Raw genomic sequence first — 19,767 nt, 5'->3', positions numbered from 1 at the left:
TTGCCCTGTTTTTCAGAGATTACAAAGTAACAAAGTTTGAAACCACTGATCTCTGCCTTTTCAGCATTATAATAGAGGACGTTCAGTTTTGATAAAATGCATTTAACATTGACAAAAAGTTAAAAAGTTTCAGAAGAGGGCCTAGTTTTTAGAGTGACTGTCCTGTAAGTGGAAGCTCACGGGTTTAAAGCCTTTCAAAGCCGGTGTTTCTTTAAGAAAGCCCTTGAACACTAGCTTACTGTATTGGGAATGTTTAGGCAACATGTGCAGGGCAACAGTGAATTAGCAGGTTTTGTGTACAGTGTAAACTATAGAAAAGGCTGCCTCTGCCCTCACATCTCACTTCTTTTACTTACCTTACTCGCCATGTAACTTTTTAAACTAGTGTATTGTGCAGTCCTTTGAGCTTCAACGCTGCTCTGCACTGTAGGCTGTATGCGTGATGTGTTTAGGTCGCGTTACAAGAAATACACACATACTCAGTAAGCAGCCCAGGGGGGTTTGGGCTGGTTGTCGGCGCTGAATAGCTGAGTTCAGAGCTCTAGCGTGCCACTTCAAAAACAAGAGCAGGCCCCCGCCCTGTTGGCCCAGAGCCTGCCAGAGCCACCCCCAAACAGCTGGAGCTGATGTGTAAACAGTAGGCTGCGGGTGTGTGTGTGGTGAGTGTCTGACACATGACAATGATTGAAGTTTATGATATAAATATCTCTGTATGACTCATTTCAATGCTTTGATTCAGAGGGATTATTTTTCTCTTAATTAACTGACTAATTGTTGGGTCAACAAAGAAAAAAAATCACATTTTTTCAGAGCTCAAGTTGACATATTCAATTTGCATGTTTCATCTGGTGATCTACATCATTAAAGATCTTTGATTTAAGAGAAGATTAATAAACGCAGAAATGCTTTCATTGGAGAAGCTGAATGCAATTAATTTAGCTTTAAACACTGCACTAAATGCAATGATGGGGTGTGTTTAAGCTTTTTCTTTTTTTTCTTTTCTTTTTTCTTTGTGTATTTTAAAATGTCTTGATACAAGAAGCTGATCACTTTCTCATTTTGCCACTTGAGTCTTATCATGCAGCTCACCTATTACATCAGTTTATATTAGGTGGTATAAATTAGATTTGTCTGATGTGAGGAGATCTGAAGGTAGGTTGGTAGTGACTCAGACGCTTTCAGCTTTCTCCTTTTTAATAACATGATGGATATCTCTGATCTTATCCAGCTTCAGCCGTAAACCAGCCACATCTGTGCACCTATGTCTGTTATCTATTGGTGTGTGTGTGTGTGTGTGTGTGTGTGTATGTGCTTAACAGATGAAAAGCTGAGTCATTATGTGGCAGCAGGTGTCTTTTCGTGTACATCCTCATATTTTTACTCACACCTCCTCTCTTTCCCCCCCTCTGTCTTCATCACGTGAGAGTTGTCACAGCAACGGCCCCCAGTGCCCCATCCCTCGCTCCACCTCCGTCCCAGTGGTATTAGCTGTTTTCAGCTGCCTAGTCTGGTGTGAAGTATATTAAGAGGAATCATCTAGGCCTAACCCCGCGGTAGATTAGGTCGACTTTAGATACGCTAGGAGACTTTGGTCACGGCTAGTTTATGAGCTTCCCCCTGACTGTTAACTGACTGGGGGATTGTTTAGTTTGGGGGCTGACACAGTGTATTTGTCTTTTCTTCTTCCTGTCAATCTTCAGCTTTACCTTTTGCTGTTGCTCGGTTCTCTTTTGTTTTTCCTCTCATGTCTCCCTACGACTAAAATAAGGATCAAATATTCTTTTGCCAGTGGTGTTTCTTGTCAAGAGAACGAGCAAAATTGACAAGCAAATGCAGATAACAGTGGAGATGTGTGACTGTCACTGTTAATGGAAGTAGGGATTTTAAGCTCATAGTAGAGCTTAAATGGAGGATCTGCCCGTTATTTTCACAATTAAACATTTATTCTATAAAGTGTTAAAAATGGAGAAAATGCTTAGCACGATTTCCCAGAGCCCAAAGTGTCTTTCTTAAATTTCTTATTTTCAAAGACTCTTCTTTTACTATCATAAATGACAGAGGAAAGCCACAAATCCTCATCAACTTACATCAACATACATCAACTCTTTCTTATTTCTTTATTGTCACAAGTAGGATGACAACTAACAATTCTTTTCATTAGCAATTGTATTTTGCTGACTTGTTTAGTTTCTATATTGTCAGAAAATATTTTAAAAAAATACTAAAGCACCATCATTAAGCTGCTTGTATTGTTCAGCCAACAACCCAAGGATATTACATCTATGATGATGCAAAACAGAGAAAAGCAGCTTCGGAACCAGAGACTGTTGCCTAAAAAGGACTTTATTATAATTAAATTATCAGTAATGTTGTTGAAGAACTTTCTGTTGACTTACTCATCAATTAAATTCTAAATTCATCAAAACATTTCTGTTTTTTGTTTATTGTAGAGTCCCTGAAGGGTGGTATCTTTTGTTGAACTGGAATCTTTGATTTGGTGAATATTATTTGACTTTGCCTAATCCAGTCTGAGAAAACCCTAAACTGTAATGGAAGGATTGACCAACTGGAAAAGTGGATCTTTGTTCAACGAAGGACATTATTAATACCCAGTGATTGATTTTTGTCTTAATGATCAAGAGCCTGAATGACCTTAGTTTTAGTCCTACTACTTGTCAAAGCTGATCTGTGTGTGTGTCTGTTTGTGTGTTTCCAGCCCACGTAGAGAACGAGGAGCAGTACACTCAGGCCCTGGAGAAGTTTGGAGAAAACTGCGTATACAGGGATGATCCTGACCTGGGTTCAGCTTTCCTCAAGTTCTCCGTCTTCACCAAGGAGCTCACTGCGCTCTTTAAAAACTTGGTGAGTCTATGCTGTGTGTGTGTGTGTGTACTTGTGGAGGAGTGGATGGATAAGGGAAGGGGTAAAAATCCTCTGGGCCAGAGAAAGATTTCCATGCTGTCCCTAATTGTCTCAATCCCCTTGAGTCTCTGTGTGTGTTCTCTAACACACATACACACACACACACGCACACACACACATACGCACACCGTATCTAGCTTGAGCTTAAAGCCCTCAGGAGGTAGCACTAGTTTTCCATCGAGATGGCCAAAGAGCCACTGCAACACCACATATCTGCTGGATCTAATTCAGCCTGGTCCTGCTCTGTTAAAGCCAGGGATTGTATCGAAGCCAAAGCTTTATTAGAAAAATTTGACACCATGATGTGAGGTCAGTCACTGGTCCTGGACACTGTATCGACTCACACTGAGGCCAGGAGCTTTAGCTTTTTGTATTAATGTTATCTCAACACCTTTTATATTAAAGAAATATGAGCTGCCGCCTGACCTGCATGTGAAGATGTAATCTCTCAAAGCTTTAGAGAGCTTCCTAGACTACATGTGAGGCATTACACACAAGGGCTGGCTTTAACTGTAACAGCAAATGGGGGAGTTACTTTTCCCAGAATGAATCATATTTAATTTTTGACTTTAATGATGTGAAGATTTGATATCTTGGCGATTAAAAGATGGTGGAAATGGTGCTGAGGGTGCAAACTTTAAGACATAAGGGAGATTTTGTCCTCCATTGCCTCAGTAATGGGTATATCCTGACGTAATTATTTCGCATCATTTAGTATTTTATCACCGTCTTTTACTAAAGATAAAAGTAGAAAACTGATGTGAATTTTCACCTGAGTGCCTCCCTCTTTTCCCATCGGATACACTGAAAGGATTACATCTCAGAGGTGTCAGGTGCGCCTCTCACTCTCCTGCAGGATTAAATCCTCTGACGTAACCTTTCAACTCTTATCTTGTCTCTCTCCTCACCCTCCTCCAGTTCCAAAACATGAACAACATCATCACCTTTCCTCTGGACAGCCTGCTGAAAGGAGACCTGAAGGGAGTCAAAGGGGTAAGGCAACAAAACCGCACAGTCTTCAGTTACTCTGCAACTGAAAAGGAAGAGTTATAAAAGCCTTCAGCTCAATGATCAGTGAACTCAAAAGAAATACACTTTTGCATAAGGTAGAAGACCAGAGTTATCTTAAAAGTGGAAAGTTAGCTTACAGGTATTTTTGTAATAATATCACCCTTTTTCCTTTCATCTTAGTCTGTGAGAGAACTGTTGATTGACACTAAAGGCGATTATTCTCACACTAATTCAATGTAAAAATCGATCAAAACATGCTCATGTAGGCTGTGGCGTGATCCCTTCTACAACCCAGATTCAAATAAAGTTGGGATGCTGTGTGCAGGATTCAAATTCAGAATGAGTGTATATTTACAAAAAACAATAAATTGCATAAGTTTGAACATTAAATATCTTATCTTTGTATTATTTTCAATTGAGTATAGGTGGACAAGGACATTCAAATTATTTTATTCTGTTTTTATTAAGCTTTACACAGCGTCCCAACTTTTTAGGAATCAGAGTTGTAAGAAACCAGAAGAAAGAGTTGAAATAAACTCACATGCTCAAAGGCTGTGCTGCTGGTTCAAAGTGGTTTTGAAGCCACCATGGCAATCATTGCCATCCTTGAAGTCCTGCTGCCACGTTCACAAGTGTGGTAACAAGCTGCTTTGATCTGCCTCAGGCCACTTTCCCCTGTTTCCATAAAATGTCAAAGTTGAGTAGAGACTAGATAGATAAATGATGAAATACTGTAGTTGCCCAATGACACCTGGGTGTAGCCGTGACATGTATGAATCAACAAAATAAAACTTCAGCTGTCACTGGGTGAGTGTTACAGTATCATAATGCAATAACTCAACACGATGAAAGTTGTGCAGAGCTGTCAGCATGACGGTTATCATCACTCCATAAAATGCGTGAAATCAGTCAACGTAATTTATGTTCAGATGTTAGCAGAGAGCCTGCGACCACTCAACAGAACAGATGAAAAACAGTTGGTATGGAGACCAGGATAATTCAGCGTGGCATGATTTTGAGTGGAGCATCAGACTGAAGATTTTGCCAATGACACATGGAGGATTTTGAAGTTTATGATCCAATCAATGAATTCATAAGATGATCAACAGTAATTTCTGCTTCCCAAGGACTCGGAACACAGTCAAATGTTCCCTTTTTGAACTTTTTCATAACACTAAAAAAAGTTTAACTTTTGAGCCCCACACTGGGTCGACATGGCTTCTTAGTAGTGGTAATGAGGGATCGGCAAACACCTCATTTCACCCAGATTTATCCTGCCCATCTGGGAAATTAATCCGCCGATCCTCCGGTCACAAGTTCGCTTCTCTAACCCTTTGGCCACCACTGCCTTAAAAATGGCTTAAACTGCAAATTTTGAAGTATTTCTGGGGGTATTTTCTGCCTTTTTATTAGAGATCTGACAGCAGTGAGATCAAAGGAAACAAGAGGAGAGGAAGATGGGGAATGACATGCAAATTGCCCAGCCTCAAACCAAAGCTTTGCAGTTAATGGTTCTTTGAACCAGTACGCCACCAGGATGCCCCCAAAATGGACTAAATCTATATTTACTCCAGGAACTTTTTGATCAGTGAATAAGCAAACAAAAAGACAAATATTGAGACATTTAATGACAGCTTGACAGTTTTTGATACTTGGTGCTTGGCACACAAGTCTTGAGGTTCGATACACAGGCTTACTACCCTATACACTGACACATTAGTTCGTCTGCCAGTCGGTCATGTGTGTCCACCAGCCAGACTGAACCCAGACAGAGACTCGTTAACAGCCTCCGCAGCTCTGTAATGCAATCAGCCTTGTTACTGCGACCTTCACTCTCCAGGCACATGATTGGCTGCGGTTCCCAACGAGGTATGATGCGATTAAAGCCGGCTCTGTAATGAGGCCGGTTTCCATAGAAACGCTGGTGGTCCCCCTGACCCTTGGCCACTTGGTTCTGTCTCGACCTCTGAACCGTTCATCCTTTCACTTCTCTTCCTCTTTTAAGTGTCTCTCGAGTGTTTTCTTTTCAGCCTCTATCAGCTTTCCTCTTCCATTACTTCCTCTCTTTGTCTACTTGTCTCTCTCTTAACTCCCCCACTCCCCCCTTTGTCTCCCCCCTCTGTCTCCTTCACTCTGTCCCCATCTCCCATCCCCTGACTCTCCAGTCTGGCCGTGGCAGCCAGTCACATCTGTAATGCTTACCCACTTATTCCTCATTAGCCTTTGGATGATTCTCATTACTGCGATGACATGGGGCTAATGAGCTGCTGGTTATTTTATACCTCTGGACATGCACACTCATTTATACATACTCACATAAATGTCACCACTGTTTTAATGTCAATAAACCTCAGAAATTGAGTTGTCAGTGTCAGGAGAAGAAAAATGTAAGGAGAAAGTAGAGAGTCATCTCCTGTCAACCTGTTGATGAGCTCCACAGCCCAAGGCTGTTCCCTCATCCCTCCCTTCCCTTCATTAGCTTCCTCCTTGTCCTCGTCCTCCTCCTCTGTCATTATCCTGCTTCTTTGCTCCTCTCCTCTCCCAGGGGGAAGTACCTGTTAGGAGAGGGGGGAGAAGTCACGACCTGCACGATGGGCTGTTTAGACTGCAGGGAGAGAAGGAAGGAGAGAAAGATGAAGTAGTGGGAGGATCTGAATGTCATAACAGAGGACGAGAGAGATTAATTTAAAAGATCAGAGATGTTTATGGAGTAAATTTAGTTTGTATGTTTGATGATGCAGAAATTAAAATACATTTTTTTAATGTGTATGAAGATTTGTGACCAACCAATTTGGGAAACAATTTACAAATAAATACAACTTGATTAAATGGGGGCGGCTGTGGCTCAGTGGGTAGAGCAGGTGAACCCCGGCTCCCCTGGGCGGAACTGAGCTACATGCCGAAGTATCCTTGAGCAAGATACTGAACCCCGAAATTGCTCCTGACGCGCAGTTGGCACCTTGTGTGGCAGCCTTTGCCATCAGAGGGCCCTGCGATGAGCTGGCGACTCGTCCAGGGATATACCCTGGCCTCCGCCCATATGAACACTGGATTAGGCCCCAGTAACCCCCGCAACCCCCCGAATAAAGCGGATAAAGCGGTCAAGAAAATGAACTGAACTGAACTGATTAAATGTGTGTATTCCACATAAATATTTTCAACTTTAAGTTCATCAGTCTGATAACGATTTCTTTTGAAAAGTTTTGTTGAAGTTGTCAAAATTAAATATTGTCCGATGACGAGTGTATGTGAATATATTTCCCACTGAGAAATTCTGCATGAACGCACTGAAAACTGGGGTGTCCAACTTTTTTCACCACCACTTAAATGCAACATGCATTTTTGAATTGGAGACTGTGAAGTGTTGCAAAACAGAACTCTCATACAACTAAAAACTTCAACGTTTGTTTTTCTTAGACAGTCTTTATATCATTTCATGCCTTCCACGACAGGGTCTTGCTAACATTTTCTCATCAACATGTACTTATAATAACATGTTGTATAAAGTAGGTTATACTATCCAAGGATGGTGTCAGGATTACATGAAACATTTATATATTCACAAACCCAAGCCATAAAACACAAGATAAGAGACATGACTACAAGCTCTCATTCCTAACTTCTCTCGCTGCATAAAAAATGAAATATGGTATCTTAAAATTCTGCTGTGTGGCAGCTGTAATAGTACCAGTCCTTCCATTTGATTTAACTCTGGACTTAATGGCTTTCTGGTGGACGATGTTCCCTCAGAGCTTGTTAATATTCTGCCAGTGCCAATAAGTGCGATGAACCAACCCTGGGGGAGGCAGCCGCTAATGGCTGTGTGATTAGAGGGCTACCACCTAGCAACTTGTCCCCGTTGTTACTCTGCTAAGCACCCACCATTTTCCAGCTCATCTACCTCCATGGCCATTTCACTACAGCAGGCAATTTAATCTGTACTTTCTGTAGTTTTGATGAGCTGTGGAGAAGGTAAAAAAAATAAAGCCTTTGTAGTTTTAACTCAGGATGCAGCTCAGTCAGTACAAGCAGAAAATGCTGGGGTGGGGTCCCTGCAAGAACCAGTATTGTTATCACAGAAGATAAACACACACACACACACACACACACACACACACACACACACACACACACACACACACACACTCCAGTCCGTGGAAAAAGGAAAGTGCTGAGTCCACGAGACATTTCTGCTAACGGCGAACATTCAGAGTGGACGCCGGCATGATGTCATGCCTGCAGCCGACCCACTCATCCTCTGGATATTGACCAGTCTGTGTTTCTAACCCACCATGAATCATATCAGCTCATCACCATTCAGTTACAGTGTCTGGACAGTTGCTGCAGAATCTGCTGTGCTAGAGTAAGTGAGGAGTGTGAGGGAAGAGGTCTGTTGTTTAAATGCTTTAGGAGTGAGCGACGAAGCGAGTCCAGCTGCACCCTGCACTCTCATTGTGGTTCAGCGAGTTGTGAACGCCCGAGCCACCCAGGCGTGCTCGCTGTTTGAGATTTTAGATAAAAGCAGATTACTGATCACGGCTGTTACTTGTTAATTTGCATACAATGTCCTCTGTTATCAACAAAAACATCAGCAGCATCGGTAGTTTATAAAGTTATTGAACCAAGGATGTACAAACAGAGGAAGAACTAGATTAAAGGGTCAATTCAACCAAATTATTATAAAGAACGTTTTCCCACTTACTTTCAGTGGTGTTTAGCCATGCAGATATTGGTTTTACTTATATTCAAATTATTATTATTATTTTTATATATTCATTTTATTCATGGTTTGTCTGTGGCATGAAAATTTAAAAATGTGGCAGTAGCAGAAACACTGCACAGTAGTACTTCCTGTGTTCTGTGGATTAACGGAGTAAAAGCAAGGAAAAAAAAGTTACTTCCAGCATGATGCTGGGAGGATTTTGTCCCACTGCCAAGGCAGTCAGGTTTTGGCCTGTGTCTGCTGGTTTGTTAGTTGGTTGGTTTGTCAGCAGGATAACACAAAACAACTGAATGGACATATATGAAACTTGGATAGAGAATGGGTCTCGGCCCAGGATAGAGACCATTAACTCTTGGTTTAACATTGTGAGAGAGAGCGTTTTGTTGACATTTAGTTAATTTCTCAGGGATTAATACATGGATCTTGATGAAAAAATAAGGCGTATTTAGGTGGTTGGTATCTAAAAATGAGTAGCATGTAGCGGATTCAAATATGTTTTCATAGACATTAGTCCTTTTTCAGCCGCTATATGGTAACAAGTAGGGGTAGAAACATGCAACTACCACCAATGTGCAGCTGAGATACTGGGGACTGAAGTTGGTCCTCGGCACCTTGCCGATCAACACGTAATGAAAGACAGGTCTAACAAGTCATGTCTCCTGGTCAAGTCACAACAAGAATAAATGACTAATCTGACTCAGTGATCATCTTGAAAAAGAAAAAAAGGGTAGTATAGTCTGATCCCTGTGTTACAGTAAATGTTCTTATTTTTGATGCTTTGAGCACTACAAACCATTCCATTCATTGGTATTTGAAGGAGGCATGGGGATCCGAACAACAAGTGTGTATAACATAAGTGAGAAAACTAATTTTTGGTAATTTGTCATTCAAAAGTGCATCAATACCACAGATCCAAACTAAACTTAGCCTTGATTGTTGCCGACCAGGTTATACATTTATTACTGAGGTGGGAAAGGTGTGAGGAATGTGTGACAGGAAGTGCTATTCCTGGACATGTGCGGTCGTAGGTAGGAAGAGGTGATAAGTTTGCAAATAGAGGCCCTTGTCAAGGACATGACATTCCTCCTCCGTCCTTTGGATTCAGCCAGACAGAGAATCAGGGCACTAAGAGCCTCCTGCTCTCTCAGGGAGTGAACTGGCCCATACTTTGGCCTATTCTGCTCTGCCATTCCCTGCCCAGCGGTGCCTGGATCTGGTATTTTTAGCCATTGTTACCATTTTTCTCCTCTCTCTGGCTCTGACATTTCCTTCCACTCACCCTCTCTTTTCTTTCTGGCTCTCTCTTGACCTGTAGTTCATTCGTTTAGCCTGTTATGCTCTCTTTCCTCTCTTGGTTTCTGCTCTCGTGCTGGTCGATTGAATGGCTGAGTGCTCTTTGGCTTGGCCCAGTGAACCAGACCATGATCCTGTGGGCTGACAGGTTGAGCCTGCCAGTCCTCTGCTGTTGAAGTGGAGGTCAACAGCGGGATCACAGTCCTCTGGAGCTCTAACAATGCACTAAAGCCATAAGCTGTGTGCCCAGGCGAACAGAACTATGTGTGCTTTTCACGTTCATGGACAGAAATGCACAGTAAGCCAGACATAAGTGCTGCTTGAGAGCCAAATGTTTATGTAGGTTTGAGTTTTCTATGGCTAAAAACCTTCAATGCCCTGATTGAACAGTTGCTTAGTGTAGTTTTTGGTATGAAGGGGAACTTTTCAGTTAAATGTGACGTAATTCTCTTGATTACTTATTATTGTATGCTGTTGAACAGACATTCCCGGCATTCTGCCTCTGTTATCAGCCAACAATTCATTATGCTGGATTGTATTTTTTAGTCACGGCCAATTGCACCCAGTAATGTCCGCTTTTGTTTGTCCTAATGGCTGTTTAATCAGCATCGCAGCATCAGGGATGTGGATTAATCAGGCGCCTTGCTCAAGCAGCTGTTGAAAGCACACCCATGACGATGAAAAATCAGCGTTGCCTGTTGTCGATGTAACCAGAGGAATCACGTTACAAATGCCACAAACAATTATACCGCGCTCCTGCTTTCCCAAAAACCCTCCGCAGTGACTTTCACCCAGTTCCTTGCTGAGACAGCTGCATCTGTGAGGAGGATGATGCAGCGTACTGATTCACATTATGATGACACACCTGCAAACACACACACACACACATACATACAGTAGCTTTGCTCATCAGTGAATCAGAACGGAAAGTATTTTCTGAACATGTGACAGTGAGCACTGACGATAATGATGGTGACATCTTTGTGATTCCTGGTCGCTGTCAATGGTATTTTTTTTAAATTCAGGTTTTCTGTTATTTCTACTATTTTCTACCTAAGGTGTATTGATTAGTGCCCAACTGACTTCTGGGGCTGATATACACACTTTTTTTAAATGATCCCTCAAATGTAGTTGTCAAACACTATTAGCCACTGATCAGTCAGGCCTTAGTGTTGGTTATTTTCATTATCTCTTAATCCATCTAATAAAAACTGATCACTTTCTGCTTTTTGTTTTTCACAGGATCTTAAAAAGCCTTTTGACAAAGCCTGGAAGGACTATGAAACAAAAGTGTAAGTAACCTAATATGAATACTTAACAGCTTTTGAGTAATTATCCATAAATAGAACCAGATTTGATGATTTGTTAGTTAATTGGTTAAAATTGTGTAAATGCTTACCCAGTGATTGAAACCATGTTACTATAAGATTGAATTTATCAGTTAAGCTGCTCAAACTAGTCTTAACTTGTTGATTTAAAGCCATACATGTGTCCGTTAGTATGTTAAAGTGAAATGTGTGTCTTGTCTCTGTATGTCTTGTCTTGACTAACTGCTCTCCCCCTCTAACCTCCCCTTGTGATTATCTGTCAGCACATCCCTGATAAAGTGAATAACCAGCCCTCGCCATCACTTTCCCACCTCCACACCGAGACACCATTTCTCCCCACACACCATTGTGATTGTGCATGCAGAAGAACACATGACTTTTTATAGCACTTTCATGTATTTTACAAGCTGCAAAGGACATTCTTTACTGAAAGGGTAATGCATCTTCTCTCCAAACCGTTTCGATCAGACAGTACGGGCTTTGTACTGACATCGAGAGTTCAGCCGGATGCTGTGTGACTGTCCTCGACTGTTCTCAACTTATTCTTATTATTTGACTCTATTGATGAACTGCAGTCATCAATAGAGTTTTCTGCCTGATTGGAAAAACCACCCCGACATATCCTCCCGCTCTTCTTTATCAGTGATCCTCTAGTCGTGTCTGATCTCTCTGCAGTCTGCTGTTGATAACAGGCTGTTTTCATATTCACAGACACAGAGAGATGAAATGATTTGGTCTAAACACAGCATTGATTGATCATTCCCTAGTTTGGTTTGCAAGCTCTTAAACTGAATCTTGTTTTTGAGTCACCTTGTCGGGAGGTTTCTCACTTTGAATGCTGTTACTTCAGGAAGTGTTTAATCTGAAATCCGACCATTTCTCCTAAATTTGAGCCCAGACGTTATTGCTGAAAACTCAAAGTCAAGTATCTGAGGCTTTATTTCCTAATTGTCGAATCACTCCCTGAACAGACGGTACTGAAAGTGAATGGATCCTCAGCCCAATCATCAGTTGAACACCAGTTTGGCTGACGGCCAAACAGTCTGGATAACGTGTCTCTATTAGTCACAGCCATAATGATGCTGTAATGCTGTCAGGGCTGAAGATTCATGTGCTGACAGAGGCTGGCAGTGTAACCTTAATGAAATTCAATTTGGATCGTTCACTTTGCAAAATGGCTAGTTTACAACAAAAACTGAAGGCTGGCAGAAGTTATTTAGTACTTGTGTCATTAAGACTGATTGTTTCTGGTTTTCAAACTATATCTGAGACGATTATGCTGTTAAAAACAAACTGCTTTAGTTTTTGGAATAGCAGACAAAGAAGGGAAACTGACTTTAATTGTGTCTTAAACAAACATTAAACAAATAAACCTCAAGTCAAAGCTACACAGCCTTTGCTAACATGCCAATAAACATTAACAATACAACTAGGCCTACGGCTTGATTTGACCATCAAAGAAGTAAATACAAACTGCTTGGAGGACATTAGATATTTATTGTGCAGCAGCATGAATACAGAAGAATTTATTGGATACTTTGTTTTTAAAGTGGTTCAGCATCATGAATCTTAATATAAAGGGAGTAAGAATGCAGTTGAGAAGGCAAGTTAAAGGCACTATGTGGGATTTTCAGAAAATCCTTGTTATTAATGGCACTGGTGTTAAGTGAACTGCAGTCAGTGTCCTGTTACACGTGCTGAATGCAGTCCCACCACTTTGATTTTCCCACTTTCTGTCATATATTGTACTGAGCACTAGCTGCAGGTCAAAGAGATAATGCAGTTGCACATGAGAAGGTGAAATCTATCTTGATGCACATGAACCGGGCTAAACGAGCTCTGACGCAGCTGGTGGACCCCGCCACACTCTCTGAGAGGGAACAAACTGCTGCATCCTTTTTGTAGGGAATATGCTGTCAGATGAATAACAGCATATGGAAAAGAATGCCCTGTTGCATGGTGCCTCCTCCCCCCCTGTGTGTGGTGTGTTTTCCTGATTGCCTGTGTAGGAAACTGTATGCAGAGTTTATGGTCTTTGTGAAAAATCAGCCCTGAATATGGACTGTCAGGCAACCTGGCGAATCTCATTTGCTCATATCCCAGACTTTTTAAACCACTAAACCCATACCTAACATTAAACATCTCTACATACATAACCAAATACCTAATGCACATCAATTATGTATAAAGATGGACTCCGCTTGTTGGGATTTGAAGGACTGCTGAGTTAATTCCCATTGGCTGACATCTGCTCGGTAATTTCTTCTGCTTTATGTGCCTGTTTCAATTGCCATCATCTGGGAGAAGCAACAACAACAACAACGACAAGTGTTAATAAACGTAATGCTAATGAGGAAAAGTTGACGCCCTCGAAAAACACTGATGAGCCTCGTGCAGTTTAACCCCTCTCTTGGCAATTCTGATTTTATACATTCACACACACAAACACAGATCGTTCTTTTCAACTTTTTCCAGCAGATTCGGTGCAATTAGCCAGATGTTTCTCCTTGACAAATTCAGTCTGTTTAATTCAGTACATCTGGATATGGAGTACTATAAATAGGAAATGACTGTTAGCTGTGCATTTGAATGGCTTCTTTAGTTCTGGTGTGTGGACGGAAACCTCAGTGTTTGACCCTGTCGAGGATACGATGCATCTCTGTATAAAAACATGCCTTTCAGGACATGGCCATTAACATCACTTTCTCCAGCTTTATTGCTACAGCGGGGATGAGTTGGTGGTGTTATGGTAGTAAGAGGAACACGTGATCATGCTTATCTTCCATTGTAAGGAGACATTGCCTTCTTACTGGGGTAAATGCCAAGGTTACCTCGTCCGACAACGGAACTTAAAAAAGCAAATCACATGACTTCATTTTAAAGTCATATGATTCACTACCTTTGACAGCTTAGATGAACCTACACAGACACATTATCATTACTGTTATATTCCAATCATTTCTAACCTCATAGCTAAAACTAACCATTTAATTAGAATAACCCACCTCTGAGCCAGCCAGCTCCCAAAGGACTGATTTTACACAATACCATACTTTTGGTGCATTTACGGCACCGTCATGGATGTGCAATGTGCTCTTTGACCCCTGTGATGTCACTTCCTGCCAGCACTAAGATAGAGAAGGAGAAGAAGGAGCACGCAAGGCAGCACGGGATGATCCGGACGGAAATCAGCGGGGCGGAAATCGCTGAGGAGATGGAGAAGGAGAGGAGGTTCTTCCAGCTGCAGATGTGTGAGGTTAGTTGGACGATGACTCGCACTCAGATCTGACTAATTGACACTTTTTTGCCAGAAATGGAATAAATATGTACGTAGTTATGTTGCACCACTGCACACGGTTGATGGCGTATATAAAAGGGGGTTTGGATAAATAACCCTTCTACTGACCATGCCCTGCAAACATCTGTTTTCCAAACTAAGATAAAGGTTGGATATTTCAGAATTGTGCATAACCTTTTGAAGTACAAACCATTTACTACTTTTGTGTGGTCTGCACTCCTTTGATGTTTTCCTTTTAATAAAACTTTACTTGAGACATTTTACTTTGAAGTGTTCAGATATGAGATGAAAGCGATGTCTATGTTTGAGCTGGATCCTGTCCTCACCCTGCCTGGCTAAATCTGTATTCATTATGTTTACAGTATCTGCTCAAAGTCAACGAGATCAAAATAAAGAAGGGGGTGGACCTGCTGCAGAACCTCATCAAATACTTCCACGCACAGTGCAAGTAAGACCCATAAAATCTCATTTAGATTTAAACTGCTTTGGATTTTGAGTGAATCTGAAAAACATGTTTATTTGCTTATAAGTACAGACCAATGTTGTTGCAGTTCTGCGATTCTAATGTTAGATTTACACGCTTCCTGTTCAGTTTCTTCCAGGACGGTCTGAAAGCCGTGGATAACCTGAAACCTTCCATTGAAAAACTGGCGACAGATCTGCACACGGTGAGAAAAGCAGCAGCTCCGGTGTCTTCTTTCCTTTACTTGATCCCAACATTTTTTTTTTATCATGTATGCATAATGTATATATTTTTTTCCACTCTGTTCTTCCTCGCCTGTTTTCCTGGTCTTTTCTCTATGACAGATAAAGCAAGTGCAGGATGAGGAGAGGAAACAGCTGACTCAGTTGCGAGACGTCCTCAAGTCATCGCTACAGGTGGAGCAGAAGGAGGTAACACCTACACACACACACCATGTTCCCATTAGTGTATTTAGTTCTCCTTCTTCTCCTTCTTCTCTTTCTTTGTCTTCTTCTTTGTCTTCTTCTCTTCTTTCTTCCTCTTCTTCTCCCTCTATTTCTTCTTCTTATTCTGCCTCACCTTCTTTGATATTAATCTGCAGTTGGTTTTTGCCTGCGGTTTTCTACCTCTTCTACTCTGTTTATTACAGCCATGCATATTGTAGCCTGTACTGCCAACGTCTGACAAAACTATGCTTTTGCATATTCTAGTCTGTTCGATCCAACCAGGTGTGGAAAATTGCATAATTCACATTTTCTTTTTTGCAAAGTTTGCTTAAAATTCACCCGCCAATCAAACGGAAACACAGCTTCCGACACATATTGTTGAAGGTGTTTTATTACCTAAGAACATCAGTCAATCATCATATTTTTGTCTATTTAATTAATTAAAAACTGCTCTAGAATCATAGTACATTTGAAATAAACAGTCCTGAACCTCTAACCTCTTAAATCTAACATGGTGTATACTAATATAAGACTCCGTTAAGGTTGGGGTCCAGATGACCATGTATCAACTGATTCATGTATTCATTTCTAATTAAATCTCTTATGAAAAAACACCTTCAATCAGTCTAAAAGTTGAGGTGTTTCCCATTTCTTTCATACATTCATTGATATTGTCCATTTTCTCTACCACCTGAATGAGCGGTGATTTTTGACTGACCCCGGGCCTGTGCTTAGTGAACCGTTTAAATATGCTCCCGGTCTCACCTGAAGATTGTTTTCTTCTTTCCTTCACTGCCTCCGTGTTTTGTGAAACAAGTCTAGGAGAGTAAGTGGACTTCTTGAAAAACCTCTTTTCTGTGGTTGTTTGCATCCTGTTTCCATTGTGGCCTCAGTTGTAGTTGCTACATCAGTGGTTTGTTTTCTGTTCCTTCACAGCAGCAGATAATCTATGTTTTGTCATGTTTCAGTGCTTTGGTTGATTTAAAGTGTGCTTTTGACTTTTCAATGAGAAAAGCTCAAGCTGGAGCTGCATTCCCGCTCTACCATGTTTATCCTGTTGGCTGTGTGTGTGTGTGTCTGCTGATAACGGCACACACCAATGAAAGCATAAATGCCTCGTCAACGCCTGCCTTCAGAAGTCTCCCTCTCTGTTTCCCGTAGTGTTTCCAGAAAGGAAATGACATCACTCATACAAAAATCTGGCCTTTGTTCCGCCCTTGTTGTTGTTACACCGCAGCCAAACCTGAATATTCAAAAGATAAATCAAGTTGCATTTAATCTAGTGAAGGTTATATGCTGTGATTTGTCTTTTGATTCCTTTTAGCTTCAGAGGTGTTGAAGCTCCTCTTATTTTCTTTATCCCCATGTGTATAAAATCATTCAGGCTCACAGCAGTAATCTTCTTTTGTTGTCTATACATGCATCGAAATTCTCAGAGGAGACCCAGAGGCAGACCCTAAATCAGAGCCATTTAACGCTTCAGTGGCTCCAACTTGACTGCAGTGTGGATTTGCAAATCCCTCGTACAGGGCCTGCTTTATTTTTGTCCTTTTTTTTTTTTTTAATTTGTCTTTTTGTTTGTGTGTGTGTGTTTTCCCAGGATTCACAGGTGCGGCAGAGCACCACCTACAGCCTGCACCAGCCACAGGGTAACAAGGAGCACGGCACAGAGCGCAGCGGCTACCTTTACAAGAAAAGTGATGGGTTAGTTTTTGATATAAGATCAGTTGTAGCTGAAAAAAATACTATTTTTACTGTACATAATAGTTTTGGGGGTAAGTTTTTTCCTATTGTATTGTGTGAAAATATAAAAGTGTAAAAGTATAAAAAATATAGGTCAAAAAAAGTTACACAGTGCCCCTGAAGTGAAACGATTCATTATGGATTAATCCGTTAATGACTCTCTCATTTAATCAATAATTGTTGAGTCTATAAAATGTCACAAAATAGCATAATATGCTCATCACAATTTGCTAGAGCCCAAGGTGATGTCGACAAATTGCTTTTTTTTTAAACCGGCAAATCAATTTACAATAATGTATAACAGAGAAAAGCAGAGAGTATATAATGTTTTTAGTTGAAAAATGTCTTTTTCGTTTTCCGTTGGTCATCTCTCCAAATAACTGAGTAATTGTTTCAGCTCTGTAACTAATGATGCACCTTTTTTTCAGCATAGATATGAATACGCTGCTCAGCCTGTGTGTCATAAAATATTCAATATGTGGATAATACAGAACACATGCATTAGTTATAAGTGTCTGTTGCCGCTGTGTATGTGACATACTAATCACTGTCTTCTGTGTCGCAGGTTGAGGAAAGTGTGGCAGAAGAGAAAGTGCACAGCTAAGAACGGATACCTCACCATCTCACACGGCACAGTAAGTAAACCTCAGTGCTTTGTGTTTAACGACTAAACGCAAGAGACGATCGATGCGTTTGTTCTGATTAGAACAAATTCATACATATATGAGCAGACCTCCACACATGTTTCATTTAGTCTCACGCACACATTACAGTGTCAGTGTCCTGGCTGCCGGCCATCTCCCCAGTCGGTCATTATCTTCACCCATTAACCATGAATATATTAACAGACAGCAGCAGAGAGCACAGGCCGAGTTCACAAGTTAACATTCCCCTCACATCGCTGCCGCAGCTGAGTCTCTTTCGAACTTGAACTCTGTTTGTTCCCATATGGAGATTTATGCTGCGTTTCAAACAACTAGGAACTCTGAGTTCCATCGCAGTTTTTCGATTACGAAGTCGGAAACTTTACAGTAAACAGTACTACTTGTAAAGTCGGGGCAAATCCATCTTCCTTGACCTCATGATGGCAGCACTCATGGGGACGGGGTAGGATGTATTAGTAGACAACAGTATTTGTAAGAGGCTTGTGAATCAAATCCAATCCATTTCCAAGTACAAAAGTTCTGTAAAATAAAATGCATAACGGCCTCTTCTGTTTTGCTCTAATAAGCAAGGAGGCCGCACTGCTGAGAGTTCACTTATGTGTACAAAGAAACATCAGTTTGTAACAGTCAGCCATGTTTTTTGTTTACATTTGGCGTGGTGCAACTGGAACGCCTGGTGGTCGGGAGTTGGAAATTTCAACTGGGAACCGACTCTGACCTCCGACTTTGACTCCAACTCCTCTCACCAGCACAGTTCATCTCCCACCTAGCAGCATATCAGATGTTTCATTTGGCTCCGGCAGCTCCTGCACATTTATACACAACTCACCCGCTCATTAATGTTGTTGTTGTTTCCCTCCCTCCCTCCCTCCCTCCCCCTCTGGCAGGCTAACCGGCCACCAGCTAAACTCAACCTGCTCACCTGCCAGGTGAAACACAATCCTGAGGAGAAAAGAAGCTTTGACCTCATATCCCGTAAGTTCAGCCTTCGATCTTACCTTACTTCTCTTACTACTCCTTACTTATATGGCACCTTCTTTATCTTTATGTCTGCGTACTGTTAGCCACATATTTTCCCTACTTTTCTTTCCCTAGTCTGTTTATTTTTCACTCAAATGCCTCATTTTAATCAGCTCCACTCATCCAGGAAGCAGCCGGCCAAGATTTGTTATGCCGTGGTGTGGATTTAAAATGGTTTTATTTCCTGTTTAGCAGGCTGCAGCTAACCAAAGCTAAGCTGATTTATAAGTAATTTTTTTGTCTCTGAGAAATTGACATTTTTTTAATCAGTGAATCAAAAAATATTGACGAACAAACAAAAAACAATCATTGATGCCGTTAGTTTATTCTTCTCTAAATAGTCAATTTCTGTTAAAAAAAGATTGTTCTTTCTGATTGAGGTGTTTTATATGGATAAGGAAAGGGATTAATTGATTAATCGACAAACTTTCACCTGTACTTGTTTAAACTGTTTGGCATTTTAACTTATAGCACAAAGAAATTATGTTTCATATGCTTTTTGTATGTTTTGGATATTAAAATCTTTATTTGTACGGTTACAGGAAATGATTTGGGACTAAACATTGGCGTTCACATTTATTTAAGTTTTGGCCGGTTTCCCCACACATCGGAGATATTGGCATTGAGCCGGAGAAGCTAATCTTCAGCCGCTGGAGACATGACATAGTTAAAGTTTCTTTGGATACAGTGGTGTATAAATAGTTCTCCCTGGTTATTCGTCATCTGAAGACAGAAACCAAAGCCAAAAGAGATTTTTTGTTGTTGTTGCTGTTGAGCAGTTCAGCCGCAGTGTGACCCTTTAATGCCCTCTGTAGGGAACCGCTTTTTACTCCACTGCTCGTTGATTCATGTTCT

At 41.0% G+C, this 19,767-nt stretch overlaps 1 protein-coding gene across 1 annotated transcript in view; it reads left to right on the top strand.

Moving 5' to 3' along the window:
• Positions 1 to 19,767, top strand: part of asap2a (ArfGAP with SH3 domain, ankyrin repeat and PH domain 2a) — a 58,544-nt gene that overhangs the window by 26,165 nt on the left and 12,612 nt on the right. Inside the window, exons 3-12 of the mRNA XM_073483717.1 lie at positions 2,717 to 2,862; positions 3,841 to 3,915; positions 11,192 to 11,241; positions 14,404 to 14,533; positions 14,938 to 15,023; positions 15,168 to 15,243; positions 15,383 to 15,469; positions 17,085 to 17,188; positions 17,793 to 17,862; positions 18,780 to 18,867. Of these exons, the coding sequence (XP_073339818.1) occupies positions 2,717 to 2,862; positions 3,841 to 3,915; positions 11,192 to 11,241; positions 14,404 to 14,533; positions 14,938 to 15,023; positions 15,168 to 15,243; positions 15,383 to 15,469; positions 17,085 to 17,188; positions 17,793 to 17,862; positions 18,780 to 18,867 (912 nt within the window). The remainder of the gene's footprint in view (positions 1 to 2,716; positions 2,863 to 3,840; positions 3,916 to 11,191; positions 11,242 to 14,403; positions 14,534 to 14,937; positions 15,024 to 15,167; positions 15,244 to 15,382; positions 15,470 to 17,084; positions 17,189 to 17,792; positions 17,863 to 18,779; positions 18,868 to 19,767) is intronic.

The sequence above is a fragment of the Pagrus major genome, chromosome 16, assembly GCF_040436345.1.
Source record: "Pagrus major chromosome 16, Pma_NU_1.0".
In the NCBI taxonomy this organism is placed as follows: domain Eukaryota; kingdom Metazoa; phylum Chordata; class Actinopteri; order Spariformes; family Sparidae; genus Pagrus; species Pagrus major.
This window is presented reverse-complemented; position numbering and strand designations above follow the sequence as displayed.